At 29.1% G+C, this 11,688-nt stretch overlaps 1 protein-coding gene across 1 annotated transcript in view; it reads left to right on the top strand.

Annotated features, from left to right (window-relative positions):
* Positions 1 to 11,479, top strand: part of LOC122627769 (diuretic hormone 44) — a 20,754-nt gene extending 9,275 nt beyond the window's left edge. The window contains exons 2-4 of the mRNA XM_043809246.1: positions 7,452 to 7,622; positions 9,614 to 9,931; positions 10,259 to 11,479. Coding sequence (XP_043665181.1) covers positions 7,485 to 7,622; positions 9,614 to 9,931; positions 10,259 to 10,288 — 486 coding nt within the window. The 5' untranslated portion in view covers positions 7,452 to 7,484 and the 3' untranslated portion in view covers positions 10,289 to 11,479. The remainder of the gene's footprint in view (positions 1 to 7,451; positions 7,623 to 9,613; positions 9,932 to 10,258) is intronic.
* The last annotated feature ends 209 nt before the right edge of the window (positions 11,480 to 11,688 follow it).

The raw sequence follows: 11,688 nt of genomic DNA, 5'->3' as shown, positions 1-11,688 counted from the left end.
TTTTTTATAAAATTGCATTCTAAAGTATAACGATGAAACGACAGCCCGTCTATAGTCCTCACAGGTGTAACTTCACCGGAAACGAGATGTATTCGCGAGTGACTGTTATTGAAATGCTACGAACGTTGATATACGTACATATGTAAATGTACGAGTATATGTATGTACGTACTACGTATATTGACGCGCTATACGATCATTAGAGGGTGGATCACGTAACGCTAATATATAGAAGAAGAAAAAGAATCGTGGAAAAGAAAGATCTTTGCATTAAATCTGTATGATTTGTACGTACCATTATGAATTTATTTTACATTAATGCGGAATATAATTTTATCATTTATTTTATAGTCGAAACATCGATATCTCTACTTTCATCATTTATGCATTATTTATACTTAAAACATTTTCATAATCACCGTTTAATTCGACATTATTATTTTTAAAATTCGTAATAGAGCATTGATCACCAATTTGAACAATTGTTTGCTTAAATTATTTATATTTTCTATTTTTATTTATATCGCACGCCTCTCTTTGTCTATTCTTAGATGAGTATGTTGTCGGTATCACAAATAAAGTGAGACGGTATGTTTATAACTTTCTTATGCATGATTTCGGAAAAAATGTGATAGTAGTAGTAGTAGTAGTAATAGTATTAGTAGTAGTAGTAGTAGTAATAGTAGTTGTATCAGAGGATAGTAGAGTTCATGCACTGAGGCGGAGCTACGCGAGTGACCTGGTTTTTTAAAAATGTTTGAGCCAGTGACGCGATTAAAAGAAAAAAAAAAAAAGAAGTACCGTAGAAGATACTCTACCCTTATCTAGTTATCTAGTTAACTTCTTCTCCTTTTTCTATTTTGTTTACGTTCATCTCTCTCATTAATAAATTTGAAAAACATCAAACAATACTTGAACATCAAAATAAGAATTACAAATTTTTTATGAAAATCGATGAAAAATATTATCAGTTTGTTTGTTTTTTTTTTTTTTTGTTTATTTATAATATACGTTTAGATTGATACGTGAATGCATAAATGATTTATATTTATTTAAAAATAAAAAAATATTCCTTTTTTTTTTTATTTATTCTTTACGAATCGTACCAAACAGGAATTAATCGGGAAAAATTTATATATATATATATATATATATATATAATACGATATTATAATATAGAATAATATGATATACGATATCATAATAATGTTCATAGGAAGTATAAAAATGTAAAAAAAAAAAAAAAGAAAAAAAAACAGAAAAGGATAAGGCGAAAGAGTATCATCCTTCTCTATATCTTTCTTTCTCTCTCTCTCTCTCACACACACTCTCTCTCTCTCTCTCTCTCTCTTCTCCCTTTCTCATTCACTCATTCAAATGAAATCCAGTCACGTGCTGCAAATAGAAAATACAGAAGAGAACATAAAGTAACGCGCCGAAATTAAATTTTACGAGATTGAAGTTAAAGTCGGATTGGTCTTTCAAATGAATTTGGTTCTGAACTCGTACAAGACAAATCTCACGAAACAAACGAAGAAAACGTATTAAAAGGTGCATGGTTGCAAATGCAAACCGCTTCTCCTACAATTATTTTAGAAATTTCAAAAAAAGAAAAAAGAAAATCTTATTTGTTATCAGTTTTCTTCTATTTTTTTCCAATTGCAGAATCTTTTCTTCTTGTTTTCTAATAAAAGATTTGCGATTATTAATTTACGAAGTTTCTAGTTTGTCGTATGAATTAAAAAGAAATTTATTTCCATGAGATAACGTTTTATAAAAAAATAATAAAGATCTGAATATGTAAAAGCTAAGCATTTATAATCTAAATGCTTCCCATCTTTTAAAAATAACATCAAATTTTACGAAGTCAACCCTTAAGAGATTGTCAACTCTGTTGATGAGGGAAGTCAGCTGATGTATACGCGTAAGATTTTGATGTTTATATATTCAAAGACATCGTCGTATCGTTTCGTATCGTAATGACGAGAATTCAACAAGTGCCCGTGTTCTATCCGTGGCACTCCTTGAATTTGAATACAGGCGCCATTTTTATTAAAGCCCGTACGCTACATTGAGCCGCGCGACGACTCGTTCTTATGTCTTTCATGTCATGCAAATTCATCGCATTTGCTTGATTTTTCCAAATGTTTTCAGACAACGACGAAAAGAAGAACGAATAAAGAAAATAAAAAAATAATAATAATAATAATAATAATAATAATAATAGTAATAACAATAATAATACTATCTCGGAAATCTTGTCTCTAAATAAAGTTTCGTACTTAAGAGTTACGAACAGTAACAACGCTTGCCAAATTTATTGTCTCGCACGTGGAAGCATGGAAAAAAATGAATAAGCGAGCGTAAATGCGAAACGAGATTTCATTTTCCTCCTTTATCTCGTCCCTCATCTATCTTTTATACGCGATAACGCACGCACTCACGAAGAGTTAAAATGTGGATCAACGGGATCCACCTAGTATCACTCTCTTTTCTCTCGAAGAAATGAAATTTCATTTCTCGGTTACGTCGGGTCATTTTCGTTGCTGAAAATGATGGCTAGTTCGAATTAAAAAAAAAAAGAGAGAGAAAGAAAAAAGAAAATCTCGATCATTTGTTCTGTCTCCTTTTTCGTCGCGATGTTTCGCTTTAAATTCACCTTTCCAAATATTCAAATATTTATATATGTTTATTAAACAAAAATTTCTTTTTTTTTCTTTTCTTTTTTTCTTTTTTCATTCTTTTTCGTTATTGTATACGACAAAATAAAAAATTCGTAAAGAAGTAATTTTATATCTCTCGTTAAGAAACATTTAGTTTTTACGAAGAAACTAATTAATTATTCGACAATTATCTCTCCTTTTAATTGTTACCTAAGTGATTACACATTTCGTGCGATCTAACTTTTATTTCGTTCTGTTCTATTTTTTATTTCTTCTCTTTTTATTTACATACGTGTTGTAATATCTTCGTAGTCCCGTTTTTTATTTACACGTGAATCTTATCGAGAAATCGTTTCATCATAGAACCATTCAAGTTTTCTATAACACCAGCGAGGAGTGTTACGCGAACATAGTGATCTATATACGACGAATAAGTTCGGAAATGACGTATCGCCTTTCGATCCGAAGTTAGATACGTCGGAAAGCGCGAGCTCGGCCGCGAACATTTTCCGCGTGGGTGAAAACGAACGATTGCAATAGGTATCAGCCTCTTTTCCTATGTCAAGATGTAATATAATTCGCATAACTTTGTGTCCGATGTTGAGAGAACCTTTTACTCGCATAGATATATAACTGGAATATAATTCTATTCGTGATTAATTGTATTTTGTATGTCATTATATTTATTTCTATTTTTTTCATCGCCAGAAAAAAAATTGTTTAATTCGATCGATGATTTCAATTTCATTGTGTCCCTTTATTGTTTTACGTGAAATCATTGATTGATTTTAATTTTCACTTTCCAAAAATGGCTAATAAACACGCGAATAAATTTTTGAAGTGAAATAACGAATTTATTTTTTCTTTTATTATTTTTTTATCTTCTTTTTATTTTTTTATCCTTTTTCACCCTCGTCCGTGTTTGCGTTTCGATTGATAAAAATTATCGAGTATAGATACCCCGAGGAAGAAAAAAAAATATAGGTAACAACGCATTGTTTTCGTGTTTTCTGATGAAAAAGAAAAATCCATTCGTTATCCTATAGAAACAACACCCTTCGGTCATATGTAGTACATATTTTCTTCCACAAAGAATATATCTTGTTTGTTAGACATAGTATATCGCAAAATCAAGTGACATAAGGAGCCTAAAGAGATTATTACGCGTCAGAGAGCTTGTTTGCTGATATCATCGAATTCCATGGGGAAATTGTGAAATTCGAAGATAAACAAGGATAAAAAAAAATGTTCGGAGTATCTCTCTCTCTCTCTCTCTCTCTCTCTCTCTCTCTCTCTCTCTCTCTCTCTCTCTCTCTCTCTCTCTCTCTCTCTCTCTCTCTCTTTTTCTCTAAATTCTAACGTTCCAAATTTATTTGCTACTCTAACGTCCCCACTTTTAACAGAAGCTCATCGATCTTTGTCACGATAACACGAAGTATGCCAATATAGACTAATATTGATATATATATATATATATATATATATATATAACAAATTTTTTCAAGATAATCGAATTTCAATATTTTGTCTAACTCTTAAACAATTGTACTCTCCAAAAGTACTATAGCATTTTTTGATCGTAGAAAGAAAACATCATAAATCGTTCTTATAAGCAAAAAAAGAATTAGTTCAAATGATCCTCTTTTATGATTATTTTCACAAATAATCCATAAGATCGATCAATCATTCTCTATTGTTATTTCCGTTTATTTATATCGCTAACAATTCTGATTACGTACGTGAAAATAAGAGAAAAAGTTGGTGAGAAATTGTGAAAAAAGTCGTGGGTGCATTTCGACATAGACGTTGTCTGACTCAACAACGATTAATCTACTGCTGTGTTGAGTCTGCACGTTTAAAGGATCAATCGATCAAACGCCTTTTGTGAATCGTATACGTCAATATTAATCAGCATTTTAATAGAACGTCGTCTTTTATAAAGTGTCAATCGAGTTTATGGATCGTACCTTACAATCCGCGTTCACATCGACATTCTAATAAGAAATATCTGTAGAATCTTTAAATCCGCCATTTTTTACTTTTAAAGGGATTTACAAAAAATATATGTCACGTTATTAAAAAAGAAACAGAATTTCATATATTATAAAAGAAAACAGATTATTTTTAAAAAGATAATCGCGCGTATTGTGAATCGTTCTAGCACCTTTAAATCACACGTTTCAAACTGTGTTACCAGCAATTTCATGTATGAGGTTAACCCTTTCCGTTCCTATAGCGGTGAAAATAAATTTCCGGTGGTAGAACACGCTGTTATCTTCGGGTTACACTCAACTTAAGGTTCACTCAATAATGACTTAGTGTTTTCTCTCTTGAGATATAATTCGAAGATTTCTGATAGTTTCAATAAATCATCTTCGACGATTTAGAAAATAAATCTCTCTACGTATAAATACGCGTATCCATATGCGTACAATACTTATTTGTATAATTGTTCATTTTTTTTTTTTTGTTAATTATTTTAGAAGATAACGAATTCGGATAATCGTGTTAAAAATATTATTTTCCTGAAAACACTATTTAATAATTAAAAAGAAATAACTTAGTAAATTTATTATAAATTTTGCTACATAAATTTAATACACACACACACACACACACACATATGTTACTAATTGAAATTTTAATGATTAGAAATATTAATAATTTCAAAATAACCTGATTTCGTTGGAAAATATAATAATTTCGAAAAGTAACTACGAATATTTCTCATGAAATAAAATTTTTAAATGAAATGTTTCGAAAGTAGTTTTTATATAGTAAGATGAGGATGTCAAAGATTATGATGAAAACAAAGCATCTAGATAAAACGAAATGAAAATCTGCAAAATAATCCTAACTGTGGATAAAGTTGGTATAATAATCGGTTCGAGAGTTAATTTCCATAATCCGCGAGAGAATCCAGGAGGCGTTGCTGAGAGTTTAATCGACGCATAGCTACTTTCCATGCTCTGGAAAAATCTCATAAAAACAGTCGGATTTGCATAGAAAACGAATTTCATTTAATTATCAACTCATCGTGATAATCATAAACGACACGTTTGAATATGTCTATACGTATGTACGTGTGGATATTCATTTAAATATATGTGTATATATATATATATATATATATATATATATATATTCTATATATGCATATACATGAGTTGTTTTCTCGATTATTTTTATTTCAAAAAGTTAAACGACGATTATACTTGTTATTTATATTGAATTATTTTCTTGTATCTTTTTTTTTTTTTTAATTATATTCATTAAACAAATCTTCATTCATTCTTCAATCTTGTTTCATTCAAGATTATAGCAATTATGAAACATCCTGACTCGTGTTCGCAATAATATACAAATCTATTAAAACTTATTGGCGATGACTTTATTTTAACGATGATTCTACGGTTTTCTTATCTTCTTGTAACACGCGAGATAATTGCATCAATTTTCCATTTTATTTCACTTAAGACCTCCAGCGAAGCTCGTTAGTTCATTTCGAAATTTCATCGGTAACGCATCTTAGTTTGAATATATAATAATATTCAATCATATGTATATATATATATTATATATACTAAATATTATATATATAAATGTATTATATATATTATATATATTATATATGAAAATATATAAATACATATGTTCGTATATATTTACATAGGTACATAGGCATGTACCTAAATGGATGAATATTTAAAAACGTTCTTTGGTACATTCACGTGTAAGTAAATCAAATAAATGTTATCTTAATATTAAGAGAAAATTAAACACAAGAAATCTCGATCGATGTGTCATCCGATATCAATTTATCAGTTTATTCGGTTGTAAAATTCTTTAATATATTGCGCGAAATATCGTTAACATTGAGATAACGTGTGATTATTTACATATATGTGTGTATATATATATATATATATATATATATATATATATATATCGACAATTTACATACATGCACTCATACATAAAGGTCAAAAAGTAGTTATTTAAATTAGATTATAAATAGATTGCATAGTTATTGGTATGAAACATCTCGATCAAAAAGAAGAAATAAATAAATAAATAAATAAATAAGTTTATTCGATAAAACGAAGAGAGAATAAATTCACTTTGACCTCGCAATGAAAGCTCTTTTCTTGATAATAAACTATCGATTATTCGATAATATCAGTTATAAGATAAAATCTAACATTGTAATGATTTCGATGATTCCCAAGATACTAGAATCTTTTTATTTCTTTTTATTATAAACACGATACTTTTGTAGCGTTCGCTTTTAAATTGTTTCTTTCAAAAATATAACTTTTTCTTGATTGAGAAAATTAAAAGCAAAAACGAAGGAGAGAGAGAGAAAGAGAATTAAAAAAATTAAAAAATAAAAAGAGAAAAAAACAGCTTTGCGTTGACATTATTTATTTGATATCTTCTCGCAGCAGTGTGCCATTTAATTTCGAAACCTTTTTCTGTTAATCACTCTCTCCGTACTAATTACGATAAGAAACAAAGAGCAGATGTAAAATAAAAGAGTGACTGTATAATAATTAAACGAATTATCATGATTATTCTTATACTATCAATTAAGTAATCGAAATAATCTCAAAGGAGAGTAACATTGAAAAAGAATATGGTAAAAAAAAAAAAAAAAAAGAAAAAAAGAAAAAACAAAATGAGAAAGAAAGAGATAGAAATAAAAAATAAATAAGTAAATAAATAAATAAATAAATAAATAAATCTTTATGTATATCTCTAATAATTTCTTTTTCTTTTATATTCTAGATCAACGGAGATCGATTTTGTGAGTGCATAAGGATGATCTTAATTACTATCCTAGTAACATCAGCAATGATCACTATGACGCGTTCTGCGCCGGCCGCACATCTTCCAAAGGAAACTGGAGATTTTCCTGAAGTACTTTGGCTCATTAATCAGCGAATGCCAGAATTAGAGGTAAGAAGAAATATTTTTAGATAATAATTTTATTATCTAAAAAATCTTGAAACCTCCGATTCATATTGAAAATATTTATAATATTGACTTATCAATATTTATCATGAAAATAATCTCATTATATTAATACATAATTCTTATTAAAATAATTATAATTAAATTTTTCAAAATACTCGAAATATTAGCTTAACAAAGATAAAAATAATTGCATTATATATATATATATATATATATATATATATATATATATAACATAATTATTTTCATAATGATTCGTATAAGTAATATTTATATAAAAAATGTCGATAAGAAGTATCGGACGAAAATCGAGCCTTTCGATTCTAATATTAAATCATAGCCTCCCACTTGGCAAACATGGACAATGAAAAGTCCATTTGTATACATATACATATATATATTATATATATATATACATATATATATATTTTATATATAGATTCCTATATTCACTTTGGCGAAACACGGTTTATGTGAGTTTATATCGCGAATTGTTAACAGACGACCAATCGACAAGTAAACTTGTCTTTTTCTATTTCTCTCTCTTTCTCTCTCTCTCTCTCTCTCTCTCTCTCTCTCTCTCCCTCTCTTTCATTCGCATACATATATTGCATCAGTCTTTGCACATAATGGCTCCTGTGTGAACAGTGCATATAAAGCAAAGACCGATACATGTCTCTTATCTCAGTATTGGTAGAATTTAATTCAAGTTATATAAATTTTTCTTCAAAATTACTTCTCGATCAAAAAAGAAATAAAGAAAGAAAGAAAAAATATCGTCGAAACTATTTGCGAGCAATTTGAAAAATTCGATAACTCGCGGTACGATATATTTTCATCGTTTCGTCGTTTTCTTCTTAAAATATAAAATAAAATATCGAGATATGACAATTATTTATTTCGATTGTTCTTTTAACAAAATGGCGGTGTACCAACGGGAAAAATGAACGAGCTGACATTTCGAAATTTTCACGTAACGAAAGTTCTATCACATTACTCCTCCTCTAATAACCTCTTTCGCGTCACGAGAAAGAGAACGAAAAAAAGATGAAATGAAAAACGCGAATAAAATTTAAAACTCGGCTGGCTTATCAAAAGGCCCACGTATTTTCTCCCAAATTATTACTTTCAACGACGTTTTTTTACAACGTTCCGTATATCCTTCGTCATAAAAAATATCTATACGTAAAATAAAGGAGATAGAAAGAAAAAGACAAAATTAAAATACGTAACATACCTAATTTCCTTCTCTAATTAGCTTCATGATACAATAACTTGAAAAATCCCTCGTATTGTATTACCTTATCTTCTTAACAATAAAGATTCAATTGGTTCGAAAAGAATTTGAATAGTCATCGATGAACAAAAGCGTAAAGTAATCCCGAAGAATCCTCGGATACAAATTGAATCCTTTGCGGTAGAAATCGGACAGATATATAAGAGAACAAAGCTGCCCTCTGTCAATCGAATTTTTCTACGGAAAAAAGAAGAAAGAAAGAAAGAAAGAAAGAAAGAAAGAAAGAATGAATGAAAGAAAGAGAAGGATAGAGATAAATTGAGAAAGATAGAAACAGAAAGAAAGGCGTGTTGGTATAGAAGAGAGATCTTCTCAATCGGTAACTCGAGAAAATTTTCTTCCCATTGTTTTTTCTTTCTTTCTTTCTTTTTCTTTCTGACGAGTCCAAAATAAAGTAAAGCTCGTAAAAGGTATGAGAAAGAATGATAACGAAAGGACGAACAATATCCTCGCAATGTGAAAAGGTTTCTCTTCAAATGAAAAAGGTCTCATAAAGGCGAAGCCATTATCATGATTGAACGAAAAAAAAAAAAAGAAAGAAAGAAAGAAAAAAAAAACAGAATATCGCAAAAAATGCGCGCGTATTTCAATTTGTCGAACTGACTTCTTGAATTTTTTTTTATCGATATTATATCCATTATTTATTTCGAATATCTTTATCTTTTTTGTTGAACAGAGAGAGATGTACGAATCGAACAACGATCCTGACCCAACGATACTCAGGACAAAAAGGATCGGTTCTTTGTCGATCGTAAATAATCTCGATGTTCTCAGAGAAAGAATACTTTTGGAATTAGCTCGTAGAAAGGCTTTGCAAGATCAACGACAAATCGATGCTAACAGACGGATCCTCGATACGATCGGTAAGAGATCGGTATCAGCTTACGAGGATTACACACCCTCATCTCGTTCTAGAACTTCAGAAAGGATCTACGATTGGCTCAATGAAAATGACTCGCTTCTTGGAAATCGTCATAACAATCAAGAACGCAGGGTTTGTTCTTTTTTACATTTCTTACTTAATCGTTCGCATATCTGGATTATTATCAATTTTGGTGATATTGAAACTTTAAGAAAAATGATCGTCAATTTAATCTCGAACTTTTATTATTATTAATCTTCGAAATCGATAAATAATGTTCGTCCATTATACCATCGTATTAATGCATACGTATTACACATATACATATTATTGTATATATTATATCTTCAAACGCATTTTATATTTTTTGAAATCGTTATCAAAGATATTTAAGAAACAATTTAATTTTCTTGACAAATCGTTTTGTTATGCCAATTAACGCGATTTTTATCTTTACAGGTAGCAAGCAACGAACTTCTCTGGTTGTAACCACATGCGAACCCATCGAAGAAAACTATCGAATCCAGATTTGGCAGGCCCTCTCGCTTTTCCAAGTTTTACGAGCCGCAAATTTTTTTCTCCCCATTTGTCCCATTACGAATTCTTCTTATAGAGCTTTTACCCGATCTATCCGTCTCGCGCGTTTCTCAGGTTCTAATAGGCAGCTATAATATAGCGTGACGATCGATGAAAAATACAAAAAAAAAAAAATAAAAAAAAACATAAAAAAAAAACAAAAAAAAAGGAAGAAAAAGTGAAGAATATCATGAGCACAATAATATCAGCGAAATTTCAAGGTTACATTCGCAAGGTCAATTTTTAAAGACGACTCAATCGCGATGTATATGAGTCGTCAAAACGAAACAGTATTATATTTTGTGATCTTTTCTTTATATTAATTATTTTATCATTTCTCTAATGTTTACGATAAATACCATATTGTTATTTTGTATTTTTTTTTTTTGTTCTCCTCTTGGCTAGACCAAAAAAAAATATCGTTTCGTTGTTAAATAACTCATAATTTTATTTCATATAATTTAATTATTCGAACCATTGAAGAATTGAACTTTACACTTTCGTCGTCGCAATTATTCATCCCCTATAATACGATTAATCATTATTTATTTGTATAACTATAATATTCTCTATTTATACTAGTTTGATAAGACATTCAAGTTTGTGTTAAATATTATCTGTAATAGTAGTAATCTCCGAAAATAGATTTTACTCTTTTAAAGTTTATGTCCGTTCTAGTTTTATTAGGAAAGTAAATTGATAAAAGATGTAATTATGCGTTTGCTATAATGAAAAACTTTGAAAAAAAGATATATATATATATATATTTAAAAAAAAGTTATCATCAAATAACAGCTCGAAGAGAGAGAAAAAAAAAGAAGAAGAAGAAAAAAGAAAAAGATCAATAGAGATATTTGTTCTATATTAGATTATAGTGAGAAATATTTAACATTAGCAAAATGACGATAAGACAGCTCCATCGTGAAACCTAGTCCAAACTCTAATTAGAGATAGCAATAGTTCTGTACCTTACGCCTCGGTGATACATCGAATGCTAACAAATTATTATTATCATTATTCCAATCCTTTATAGCAGCGAATAGCTTTCAGAAAAGCTCGAAAATCAATATAAACAAAAAAAAAAAAAAAGAAAAGAAAAAATACTCACGCACAGATAATAAAAAGATGTATGCACGTAGTTGACACTTGCTATTTAACATTTACCATTCCTGTTTTATTTTTCTTATTACTTTTTATTTTTAGTTTCTTCTTCTCTTCTTTTCTTTGTGAAATTATTTATTCTAAAATATTTTAATTATGACAAAAAAAAATGTGACTCTCTTTCTCTTTCTCCTCTCTCTCTCTCTCTCTTT

Source organism: Vespula pensylvanica, chromosome 3 (genome assembly GCF_014466175.1).
Source record: "Vespula pensylvanica isolate Volc-1 chromosome 3, ASM1446617v1, whole genome shotgun sequence".
Lineage (NCBI taxonomy): Eukaryota > Metazoa > Arthropoda > Insecta > Hymenoptera > Vespidae > Vespula > Vespula pensylvanica.
Note: the sequence above shows the minus strand (reverse complement) of the source record. Positions and strands in the feature narration are given on the sequence as shown.